This window comes from Rousettus aegyptiacus, unplaced genomic scaffold (genome assembly GCF_014176215.1).
Source record: "Rousettus aegyptiacus isolate mRouAeg1 unplaced genomic scaffold, mRouAeg1.p scaffold_m13_p_8, whole genome shotgun sequence".
In the NCBI taxonomy this organism is placed as follows: Eukaryota; Metazoa; Chordata; class Mammalia; order Chiroptera; family Pteropodidae; genus Rousettus; species Rousettus aegyptiacus.
In genome coordinates this window covers 26932996-26946100 of record NW_023416311.1, presented here as the reverse complement: position 1 = coordinate 26946100, position 13105 = coordinate 26932996, and the positions used below count along the sequence as shown (strand labels likewise).

Genomic DNA, 13105 nt, shown 5'->3' with positions numbered 1-13105 from the left:
AAATCCTAATTCTACCACTTAGGGAAATCCCTTAACCTCTGTTTCTTATTTATTAAGTGCCCCTTAGGTATAAAGAACTATCCAAAGTCCTATAACAGATTCAAGCAAGACCAATTTTTAAAAATAGAATTAATTTTTCCCTACTCTACTCACATTATGATTTTAGACTGTCCTAAAATCATAAGGACCATAAGGGCCATGATCAAGTCTCTGTGACAGGCACTGGGGTAAGGGAATCCCAATAAAAATAAGACCTTGCTCTTGAGGAGTAAACAAGACAGAGGGAACATTTGGGCAACATTTCAGAGGATAGGAGTCTTAGTTTTCTATGCTGCATAATAAACTGCTAGAAAAGTAGCAGCCCAAATAACACATATCTATTACATCAGTTTCTGTGGGTCAAGAATCCAGGTCTGGCTTACCTGGGTCTTGTGCAAGGCTAAAACTGATGTGTTGGCCAAAGCCCAGTTCTTACCTAAAGGCTCAATTCACGAGGGACCCACTTCCAGCTTCATTCTGGTTGTGAGAAGAATTAACTCCTTGCATTTGTAAGACTAAAGGCCCCAGCCATCTGTTCCTAAAGGCTGCCCACATGGCGCCTTCATAAGCCCTCTCACAATAAGCCTGCAAGGGAGAAAACTGTGTCTACTAGCAAGTAGTTATATTATGTAATCACCAGTGACATCCCACCCCCTTTGGCAAATTCTATTAGTTAGAAACAGATTTTCATAATATATTGGCGGGGGGTGGGGGGATGTGTGTGTGTACAGAGCGAGAGTTCCCAAAAAGTGAAAAGCAGGAAGAGCCTGAGAAGTTAATAGAACTGTGGGGCAGCCCTGAGAACAAAGTAGGAGGCTCCTGGTGCCCCAAGTTCCTAGACTAGGTACTAAGAAGGGCATGTTATCTCAGTACAGGCTTCAGTGGGGGAAAAAAATCCTGAAAGCATTTTTCAGCCCAAGTACTGAACATCATAGGGAAAGGAGAAATTCCTGGAGGCAGGTCTGATTCCCTGAGGGTACCAGCCAAGAGACTGGATAAGACCTCCTGGGCCAAGCCCCTTACTCTCTCTATATGGGCAGCCGGCTCTGTGTGGAGGAGTAACAGGTTTTTAATACTTCACAGTTAGTTGACTTTCACAGAATGAAGGTGAGGAGGAAGGGAAGAGTCCCTGAAATGTAACAACAGCCCACTGTCAGGATGAGAATGTCATCTTAGTCTCTCCGTGTATTATTCCATGTTCTGTGTGGTTTAAAAGCCTATAAGCCAAGTCTGTTCCTGACCCTCATCTTAAAGCATCCACGGTTTCTGGGATTTTAAAGAATGTAGCCCAAATCACGTGTTGGTTAAAGGCTGTAGTATCCCTGGGTTAGGTGTTGGAAATGGGCTCTTCGGAAAGGAGGCATCCAACAGGGCACTCAGTCACTGCGAGTCATCCAGGGACTCTCTAGGGGTCCTGGATGACTCCCTTGCAGTTTCTCCTCCACTAGGCACAAGCCAGGAAACACTTGCTGGGATAGGAACACACTCTCAGGAAGGGCAGTAGCATCTGAAAAATATTCAAAATCAAGGCAGAAGAGCACAGTGCAGTGGTTCCTGAACTTTGGTACCACAATCACCTGAGAGCTAATAAAGGACACAGAGGCCCATGCCTATTGAAGCAGGATAGGACCTGAGCCTTTGTAGTTATGCCTAGGTCCCAGGTGAATGTGATACTTGCTACAGCTTGGGAACAGTTGGGAACCTGAGCTCTGGACCTAGACTCTGTAGGATGAATCTCAGCTCGGCCATGTACCTCCTAAGTGACCTGGGCAATGCTGTAGAGTCCCCATTGGTTATGGAAGTTATAATAGTACATATCTCAAAGAACTGCTTGGAGGATATGAGTTGTCATCACTATAGCACTGAGAACAGTGTCTGGACTATAATGAGTACTCCACGAATGTTTGCCATTATCAAATCTTTTAGCTGTGGCAGAAAGGTGCCATTAGGGGAGGGGGGAAAAAAAGTAAAGGAGAGGATGAGAGGAGAAAACGGGATATTCAATAAGAATTTTAACTTAAATTTTTAAATAAAAATAAAAACCCCCTACTCAATTAACTAGCATCATTCACAAGCCAGTAGGCCGTTTGAAGTGCTTAAGTGTGAAAAAGCTGAGTACACTTGCTCTAGTGAGAGTATCTACAATGAGAGCAGGAGAAAAGTTCTATCAGTTTGTTAGAGAGAAAGCTGGTGTGCTCAGCTCTCCATGGCTTCCTTCCTAACCTGTCTGATCCTGGGAGGTGATGAAGGAATGATCAATGTGTCACTGGTTTCTACATTGGTATCCTGGCTGCAGCTGATGCGTGGGATACTTGGAAGAACTTAAAGGTAAGAATGGAAAGCCAGTAATCAGGCCATAGGTACTGGCTTTAAAAAAATATACAAGGCTACTTCCACATGTCCAGAACTTTTAGAACTCTTGAGATATACCTGGCTGAACCTCCAAGAACTCACAATGAAATACTCACCGTATTTCACTTCTGATGTGTTAAGGAAAACTTAATAGTAAATTTGGAACTTCAGGGGAAAAATGAACTGTGGTTAACACAGAGGTTAAGTGTTAGACATGGGCGAGAGGACTCTTTCTGGAGGAACTAGTCCTAGCCCTCCTCCTGCCATGTCCCTCCCCATGAGGCATAGAACTTACAAGACCAAGGATATGTGACCACTCAGAGCTTGTGTCTCCACTTCACCCGCTACACCACAGTCCAGGTACGCACAACCCTGGAACCCTTGCCAAAACAGATCCAAGCCTGCTTCCAGGATCTATGTGAACCTATCTCCTCCGTCCACTCTCATGAAGGCAGTGCTTTCATGGTACACACACTCAAAGGCCCAAGTGGTGGGTAGCCAAGAAATGACGGTTCTTAGGGACATGATGGCACTTAAACGTGGGGGCTAGGGCATACCTTGCAATGTGGGAAAGAACCAGATGGGAAGAGGAACAGGCCTTAACCATGGGATGGCCTGCTTTGACACATTGGGGCACAGATCTGAGTCTGAGAACTCTAAATTCAAACTTGGCCTTCCAGGATGTTTTATTTATCAAGGTAGGCTAGAGCATATTTGAGCTCAGTTGAATTGATAACTTTTAAATATTAAGGCATGGCATATGGGCCTCCATTTTTATTCCTGCCTTTGGCTTTATAAATGTTGGAGATGGGCCTGGTAGTTAAAGATATGTACCTTAGTACCAGAGAGACCTAAATTTAAATACCTGGGCACAACATTTATTGATTATATGCCTTGGGCAATTTACTTGGACTCACTAATAATACTAATGTTAAGGCTTTTTCAGTTGCAAGTCAGAGCATCCCAACTTGAATTGACTTTATAATCATAAACTGGAACTTATTGGCTTTTTTATAACTGAAAAGTCCAGTGGTGTCTGGATCCGCTAGTCTAAACAGCATCCTCAGCACATGGCCTCTCTACATCTTCCGCCCTGCTTTCCTGTTACCTTCATTCTCAGGAAACACTACACATAGTAACAAGCCTACAATCCTACTTAATAAACAATCCCAACAGAAAATGAAAGATGTTTTCACTTTTCTAAAGTTCTGGCAAAGTCCAGGGATATTAGGATTACACCCACTATGGAGCATCTGGGTCTATCCCCTATAAATCATATGGATCAAGAGTCGGGGAAGTGGTAGTTCACCAATAAAAACTAAGATGTGGTTACTGGGAGCATGGTTAAGGCAAAAACAGTAGCAAAGTTGGTAGAGACTGAAGGCTTAGCGCTCAATGTTAGCCAGTATTAATATGATTAAGAAAATGCAAATGGGTTCAAACTGGGTATGTATACTGAATAGAAAGCAAGTGGAAACCACACTCATTCTCCAACTGTGCTGAACTCTGGAAGTTGGAAGTCTGAAGAAATGAGGACTTGGAAATGCATTCACAATTTCAGAATACATTCACAATTTTGTGTATATGAATCATGCTTTCAGTTGTGGCTGCTGCTTCAATGCCAACCTGTGCCCATCAGTGGGCCTCAGTCTAAAGAACTGTGGGGCTGAAACCAAGTTGTGCTCACCAGGAAGACCCATATTTCTGGAATTTTGGAGTACATGAATCCTCAAATTATTAAGTTTCTAGATATGGGACCAACTTGGGACAGTGTTGGGTCTATCTAATGCTATATGAAATAACCTACTACAACTGATAACTCATCACAATAGTATGGGCTTTCTACTTAACTCCTATAATCTCCGATTACAGAGCAATCTTTTAAATATGAGTATTATTACCTTGATGAAAACTTACCAAGGCTATGATAGGCCTTCGAATGCACTTTTGTGGTTTAAATATTTTTTCTATTTTTTACAACTAATTAAAATAGGCTATATACCATTTTTAATATTTCCCCAACTTTTTATTTTGAAAAATTTCAAACCCACAGAAGTTGAAGTAGTAATATTAAAATGTTAATGCTGCCTTTATATACAAGGATTTTTGATCAAAAAAAACCACGTAGCAGCCTCTATGTTAATATCCAGATACCTTCTCCAGGCTCACAAGAGAAGTAGCTTCATCTTTAGTGAGAGATTTCTGTCCTCAGGAAGTCTCTGTAATACTTTTTTATAGTGGTTTCGCTCCATTAGAAACACAAGCCAGGATTTATTCCCATTTTACAGATGAAGAAACAAACTCAGAGAGGTCAAATAATCTATCTGCTCAAGGTCTCAAGTCAATAAGTGATTCAGCTGAAACTTGAAAGACTTCTGACTTCAGTAACTCAACATTCTACGGTTACTTCCTGTCCTGGATATACAATGAAAGTAAAGCCAGAGCCAAGCAAATATACGAAAAAATGTTTTAGTCTCATTCTTCTGGCAATCAGAAAGCAAATATTTGCCAGGAACCATGTGCATAGCATTATCAATCAGAAGTCTGCTTTTAGAAAAATAAAACCACAGTGGAAATCAGGAATGGGAGAATACACACAGAGGGTACTGAAATTTCTGTCAACTGCCCCTGGTCTGAGTTCATTTATCGAGGGCTTATTTTGTCCCAGGTACTGTGCTTGTGATACAGAACAAATAAGATCAACAAAGATTCTGTCTTTATGAAGCTCACATTCCAGTGGGCTAATGAACAATCAAGAAACTGCCAGTAAAAGACTGGTGCGCTGCATGCAGCCCATATTAGTGTTTTGTTTGGCATATACAGTGCTTTATTTTTTCTTTTTATAATAAACTGCCAACTTCTAGCTTCTCTAGAATAGGCAACTTCTGCTGGATTCCTGAATAAGTAGTAGCCAAACCTGCTCTTTACGCAGGACAAATGCCTTCTAGAGATCACTGTAGTCTGCACCGTTCCCTGCTGTCTTACATCCAGAATACTGGCCCATTCAAGCATTCACGTTCCCCACTTGACATCCTAACATTTAAACTGAAACCCCTGAAGTAAACAAATATCCAAACAAGTTCAGATAGCTTTAAGTAATAGAAAATAAATAAACTAAGCTAATAGGATGGATGTGATATGATTGGTGAAAAGGGCTACTTCAGATTGGGTTGTTAGGGAGGGTCTCTCTGAAGTATAACTGAAACGGAGATGTGAATTATGATGAGCATGACAAGTCAGCCATCAGAAACAAAAAATGCTTCCAACAAGAAGAAACAGCATAGTCACAAGTTCCCCTTGAGGCTGGAAATAACGTGGCTTGGTCAAAGAACAGCAAGGTTGGGGGTACAAGAGTGGTAACGAGATCACTAGGGAAGGAAGAAGCCAGATTACATAGGACCTTGTGGGCCATGGAGAGAATTTTGGATTTTATCCCAAGTGCAATGGAAAGCTGTTGGAGGGTTTTAACTGGGGAACAATGTTATCTGGTTTACACTTTCCAAAAAGCACTCTGCTATGTAGAAAAGTAATTTAAAAGGAAAGAGAAGCAGGGAGACCAACGAAGAAGCTACATTATAGTCCAGTAGGTGACAGTGACTAGGACCAGGATGGTAACAGAAAATAAGGAGACAAGTAGCAAATTCAGAATAAGATATAATCTGAAGTATAACCAAAAGAATTTTTGGTGGAGTGGATGGTAGTAGTGGTAGTGGGGTGGAAGGAGTAATGAAAGGGAGTAATTATGAATAACTCCAAGATTGTGGCTTATTCAAACATTTATGTGAGCTGGGGGCAAGTAAAGGAAGTCCTAGTTTTAGGGAGATGGAATAAGAATCTGACTTTGAACGAATAAATTTTGCCTAGATGCAAGTCTTCTTAGATTTATTTCCTCTACTTCCGATATCCAGGCCATCCTCAAATACAAAAATTCGAACTTCTAAATACATCATCTCATCAAATCTATCCCTTCGACTTCATATCCACTCCTCTGTCCTGGTTCAATCCTCTCTCTTGCCTTGACTTTTACAACAGCCTTCTAGCTATGAATAAACTAACAAAAAGCACTTAATAGACACATGTACCTCTCTCCCACCAGCCATCTTTGATGGCAGAGATCATGTCTTATCTCCAGTGCTTACTGCTGTGCTAGGTAGAGTAGGCACACAAATGTTTGATGAACTGAAAAGAGGTCTTCTCCAACAGGACATAATCTCCTGAAAGAGAGGACTCCATTTTGGGATTCTGATTCCTCTACACAAAGCGGAACCAGATACGAAATGTTATGATCCCAGAAGCTTCGCCTTCCCAAGAAATATGTTTCTTTTTTCTAATTTGGTTTCAAACTACAGTGTTTCAGACCCACTTTTACCTAGTTAAGAAATGATATTGGACAACAGTTAACATATTACTACTCTTTTGTTCCAAATCTAGGGACTTTATACTCTCACATCCTCATGTCTTTGTAAGGAGGTCGAGATTATTCTTCATTTTACAAATAAGAAAACTGAGGCACAGAATGAAATCCCTTAATTACTTTTTGATGGAGTTAGAAGCGTTGCCTGGATTAAGACTAGCCTTTACCTGACCCATAACATACCACAGTTCTATAATTGGAAGATATCCCAGTCTCACCCCTGCAACACTGCTGGTTAATAATACATGGGCATTCTTTAGGTTTTGCCTCCACAATTATAAACTCTTTTGGGTGTCAGGGTGTGTTGTCACAAGGTCAAAGACCATTTTCTCTCTTTCTTCTATTTACCACTCTCCTCAGTGCCTGATGAAGACAGATTCCACCCCTTGGGCCCAGGGAAAAAAGAGAAGCACCTTGGTCATTAGCCTGGGAGGTCAAGTAAGTAAAGGAGTCAAAACCAGCAAGAACAGAGATCTAAGTAGGCAAGAACAGTTTCAATGGGAAAAAGGAGGGGCCACCATAAAAAAAATCCAGATACCCCTTTCAAAAGGTTTCCAGCTGGAGAGTACCTGGGAAGAAAAGTGGCAGCAGTAGTGGCAGCAGAAGGCCAGATCCTTCCTGCCACATTCTCCCAGAGTCATTTCTTCAAGGCACCCAGGCTCTTCAGGGCCTCCTGGGCCTGGGACAGCTGCTGTTGCAGCCTCTGGCGGGTGCTCTCATTGGAAGCCCGCTTCAGGAGGCCCTGCATTTCTTCTACCATTGCCCGGTGGCCAGGGGTGTTGTGGAAAAGCCGTACTGCCCGGTCCCCACAGGAAGCCAGAAACCGGCCAGTGATGTCAAAAGACAAGTCAGTGATACACTCCCCATGGACCTGCTCAAAGCACTCCTCTTTCTCACCCCGCCGGGTATTGTAGAGATGAATACTGCTGCCACTGGCCAAGGCCAAGACCTGGGCATCAGGGGAGAGTGCCAAGCGGCATGGCATGGTGCTAGCCTCTTCAAAGCGGCCTGTCCTCAGCAAGTAGGGGTCCTGCTGCTTCTTGTATTCCACATCTGTGTCCCACAGTTTCCACGTACCATCCTTGGAGACAGAGACCATCCTGCAGCATGGAAAAATCACAGCTCTAGCCCTAACATATCCTGAAGGGGAGGACACTGGAACAGCACTAAGGTTTCCAGTTAGGAGGCCAACTCCACTTAGGGTCTGGCATCCTACCTGCTTCAGAGCTGCTGCAGAGATAGGCAAAAGGACCCTGGTTGCTAAGAGGGGCTGAGAGCCACTGTTAATAAATCACAGGAGATTCACTCACCTCCGGGAGTCATTGGAGAAAGCAAAGAAGTGGACAGCTGCTGAGTGGCCCTTCAGTTCAAAAGCTCGTACAACTTCCTGGAAGTCACCTTTTTTCCCGAAGCAGACTTCCCAAACTTTGACATCGGGGGTGAAGCCACATGAGGCCACAAACCTGCCATAGAACCCAAGTTCCTTAAAAACTTAATTTTAAGGGTGTCTTGTTTCTACAAACCCACTAAGCCTCTTCCTTGAGAAAGTTAATCTTATATCTAAATAACATACTTTTATAAGTGCTTTTATACATAACCTCAGTACCCTTACCTCAATATTTAAAACTACAGATGAAGAAATAGAGACTAAGGACTTGAATCTAGGTGTCCTGATTCCACAATATTTGCCCTTTCCACTATTTGTAGCTGGCTCACTGCTCTGTCTCTGGCCCCCAGCCGCAGCCTCTGCCCACCCCAGATGCCAAAGTCCCTCCTTCCTCACCTGCTACAAGGGGATATAGTAGCATGTATGTTGTTCATCTGGTTGGTGTTAATGGTAGACAACACCTGACCTTTCAGATTCCAGATGAGGATAGTTGTGTCACTGGAAGCAGTCATGATGAACTTTCCTGAAGGAAGTGACATAAGCTGAGGTCAATTACCTGACCACATCAAACTCCAAGGATACACTTCTGAAGGTCTCTACTGCCCAAGGGATCCATGCTACCCTCCTGGGCCAAGGGTCACTGCAGATAAGGACTTTACTGAAGACTGTGACTCTTACCTGCCTTCCTTGGGGATTTGCTACAAATCCTAGAATCCAGTAGAACACAGAGCCAGAGCCCCTTTAAAATGCTGGGGCTTAGCATAATGCTGAGAGTGGCAGCATTAACTCATTCAGCACATATAACTGGGGCCACTGCTTCTTGCCTTGGGCAAACCCCACCCCTCTGCCTCTTACCTGTGTCTGCAATGCTAATGTTGATGACAGGTGCCTTATGCTTTTTAGGAAAGTCCTCTGGGGTGGCTGTGAAGGTATAGCCCCCATCCTCTCGCTTGGTCATCTTGAAGACACGGAGGGTGTCTCCACTGGCAAGCCAGACAATGAAGGCTCTAAAGATAGGTAGCAGACAAGTAACTCACTCTTTTGGACATGGAAGCCTATGTATGCCAGGTCCTATGTTAGATTCTGAGGCAAATCAAGACCACCCCTCACGCCCTACAGTCCAGCCTTACAATTTAACCCCTTGATTCAAAAATCTCTTAAAACTCCTCAGAAGATAGGACTCTCATAGCTTTGGCTTCTTTACTTTCTCTACGCCTTAGAAAATCATTATAGCTTCCAAGACTAATCTGGAAGCTAGACTTTGCTATTTCCCAAGTTGGAACAGATCTTCCCCTCTCTGCTTCCTTGCTGTACAGCTGCATGGCATTCTAGGGAGCTCCAGGCAGTGCTCAGGCTGTCTGGATTCTCTTTCTACTACCCCAAGGGAGACCTTGGGTCCCCCTCACTATTTCGACCAGGTACAGAAAGGCCATAAGCCTGGGGCTGGGCTTCTGCAGGCAAATCTGAGGCTCCATTCTGTCCCACCTGCAGTCAGGACTGAAGCGCACCAGGGTGGCATGGTCCAGCTCCACATTGGCTCTCATGCTACGGTGCTCCCGTTGCAGGAAGTCTTTGGTGCTCCAGATGCGGACGGTGCGATCATCTGCACAGGTGGCCAGGTACTTGCCATTGCTGCTGAAGTCCATGCAAGATATGTTCCCACTGTGGCTCTAGGGGAAGGGTTGTAAAAAGTGTAAACAGGAACCTCTTGGGCAGATGGGGAACCCCAACGTGCAGCCATAACTCCAGGACCCTGTTTCCTGGATTAAAAGTGAGATGCTGATGAGATATGATGAGAAAGAATAGGATGAGGAATCCAGACTGATTTTAGTCAGTGGCAGAGAGATCTGTAACATTCACGGAACACTACAAAGGAAAAGTGTGTATTGGAATGTTTATGGGTGTGTTGTGCATGGCACACGTACCTTCAGTGCTGCAGCCAGGAGGCGGTGAGTGAAGTTGTGCTGTTGAGGCTTCTCCTTGCGAATTCGCTGCTGCTGTTTCTGCTTCTTGGATTTCAAGGACTTGTCAAGTGGAAATCCGTTTGCTTTTTGGCCTATAAGGAAGGGCCATGTCATCCATCCATTACTCACTCAATAAGCATTTACTGACCACTTGTGATTGGCCAGGTACTGAGAGGAGCAGCAAAATATGACCAGATACAGCTCCTGTCCTCCAGAAGAGAGAGTGATGTAGGCACAAACAGGGGCTTTGGAATCAGACCTGTTGTGATTTTGAGGAGGCTGCTTACTGTGAGTCCATATAGCAACTCAATGCAAATTAGAAAAGGTTTCTTCTCTGGGCTAGTACAGCTCAGTAGGTACACAATATGCCCAATGGAGTGCAGATTGTTGGCCAGACAGACATCCTTACACAGGCAATAACGTGCACAAGTGAATCTGGTAGCCCTGGCTTTAGGTAAGTTACTCAATTGCTTTGGACCTTGGTTTCCTTAAACAGAAGTTGTGAGAATTGGATAACACATACAAAATAATAAGCAGAGTATCCCACACAAGCAGAAAATGCTCAAAAAACTCCCATACAGAACTGAGGGATTCGAGGCAGTCAACACTGTTGAGATACCCTGTACCAAAAATGGTGCCAGTCACTTTTGCATAAAATAGTTAATTTGAGAATCAGGCCAGGTGCAGACTTGGCATGTGTTAGATCACTGCAGACACTCTTCAATTCCTATAAGAAAAGAACCTCCTGAGGCCCACATACAAAGATGGCCACAATCTGCCCTCTGCTTATTTCTCCAGCCTTGCCTACCAGGGCTCTCCCCTCACATTAGAGTCATACCGAATGCTGTTCTGGGCTCCTTGCCTTCGTGCATGTTGCCATTGCCAGGAATGTTCTCCCTCAGCCTTTTGGCAAACTCTTACACATCTATCCTTCAAGACCAAGATTTTCTTGACACGCCCACACACACTCCCACCCTTGGGTTTCCAGTTTCTAGTACTAACCTCTTCTAGGATACCTATTACACTATATTTTTCACTTACATTTTTAGATGTTCTTCTCCATTACCCGGTAGTGGACTTCCTAAAGCAAAAGACCCCAAAGCCTATTGAGGTAGTGGGTACTCAATAAACCGGGTAACTAGTCCGTCCGTTCTCCACGTCCCCGCCCATTTTCATAAAATAACCAACAAGTAGCGCGCTTGGAGTTTAGAAGCGCTGTCGCAGTATCCCCAGGATGAAGTTGAGGCTCAGAAGGGAAAGTGGCTTGGCCACCGAGAAAGCGGCAGCGCGGGACCCAGGTTCTAACTAGTCCTCCCTAAGACATGAGACCAGCCGGGCGACGCTGCACCTCTTGTAGGGAAACGAAGCTCATTCCACAAGAAGAGAAACTGAGGCCCAGGGGGACCCTGGCATCCCCATGGGCCCAAACAGAAGGTAGGACCACGGGGAGGCCGGGAGCAAGGTCCCGGTTGGTCGTTCCCACCCGCCCCAGCCCCACTAACCGGCGGACGGGCTGCAGATCTCCTCCTCCGCTCGCAGCCACCCCCGCGCTACCGCCGCCGTCGCCATCAAGGCCAGAAGCCCGAGCAACAGCGACAGCCCCATAAGCTCCGGCATCTGCGGCAGCTCCATGTTGGCTGGGCTGCTGCCACCTCAGCCTCCGGCTACGCGGGGGCCTGCACGTCTCCGCGGGGCCGCGCACGCATGCGGGGTGGGGCCTGGCTGTTAAAACATCTTGAGGGGCGGGGCCTGGCCGTTGGAGTGCCCTGAGGGGCGGGGTCTGGCTGTTGGAGTGTCTCGTCAGGCGGGGATTGGCGGTTGGAGCGCGTCCCGAGGGGCGGGGCTAGGGGGTTAGTGGGGGTCTGGTTGCTGAGACTGTGTTTTTGCGCCCCGAAGGGGAGGTGGGGTGGGCAATATGCAGGCCCTTGCTTAGGCCTCCCCTTGAATACTTTACTGATAATGGTTTATTAAAGGCGTTAGTTCCAGCCGTCCCCACACTGGATCCTTTTAAGGAGTCAAGGCAGAAATATTACTACCATTGACCATGTGGGAAAGTCTTAGCATCAAGGGAAATTCAGATAGGCTTTTACTGTTAATGGAGGGAAAGGATAGTTCTGAAATTGGAGTATGGGACAGCCTCAGCAAAAACCTGAGAATGAGGGATGTTGTGGGGGAGGCAGGGCATGAGCAAAATAAAATGTAGCAGATGAGATTGGAAAGGTCCGAAGGGCCTTGAGAGTGACTCAATACAACAAGCAGAGATGAGCCTCCACTTGCTATTACAGAGCAAGATAGGGCAAAGTTGGTGTCTTAGAGAGTCTTTTGATGGATCAGCATTTGCCAAGACCAATGGCAGAAGGAAAATCAGGAGCTGTTTGCTAGGATCCAAGAGGGAGTTGGTAAGGGCCTGGACTTAAGGGTGGCCTAGAAAGTGAAAAGGAAGTTGAAAAGGAGATTTTCAACAAGGAATTTCTTAATTTGAAATAATTATATATTCACAGGGAGTTGAAAAAAATGAACAGGAAGATTTCATGTACCCTTCACCCTGTTTCCGCCAATGGTAACATCTTGCATAACTATAGTACAATATCAAAGCAAGAAAATTGGAACTGATACAATCTACAAAGTTTGTTCAAATTTTACCAAAAAGGAGATATTCTGAAATACTGATAGGATTTGGATTAGACCAGCTTGGCTGGGGAGAGAACAATAGTCCCAGAACAGGTATGTCCCATGGGCCTCCCAGCCCTGCAACCCAGAGCAAGTCGAAGTACCAGGATTGGAAATTCCAAATTCAAACGTTTCAATGCCCACCAAGGAGACTCTTAAGACCATCCTTCTGCGGAGAGACTGCTGCAGACTAGATGACAGACACACCCACTGTCGGAGAGCAAACTGAGCAGCCTTATTTCCTTCCCTTTTGTCATCTGAGTGTGGGAGGGGGGAATG

General features: G+C 44.9%; 1 protein-coding gene across 1 annotated transcript; it reads right to left on the bottom strand.

Moving 5' to 3' along the window:
* Window positions 1-4642: 4642 nt before the first annotated feature.
* On the bottom strand, window positions 4643-11845 carry TBL2 (transducin beta like 2). The gene is made up of 7 exons (XM_016146575.2): window positions 11659-11845; window positions 10118-10248; window positions 9678-9862; window positions 9048-9199; window positions 8589-8715; window positions 8116-8268; window positions 4643-7905 (listed from the first exon to the last, which is right to left on the bottom strand). The coding sequence occupies exons 1-7, from the start codon at window positions 11786-11788 to the stop codon at window positions 7443-7445; spliced, it is 1341 nt and encodes a 446-aa protein (XP_016002061.2). The 5' UTR covers window positions 11789-11845; the 3' UTR covers window positions 4643-7442.
* Between the last annotated feature and the right edge of the window lie 1260 nt (window positions 11846-13105).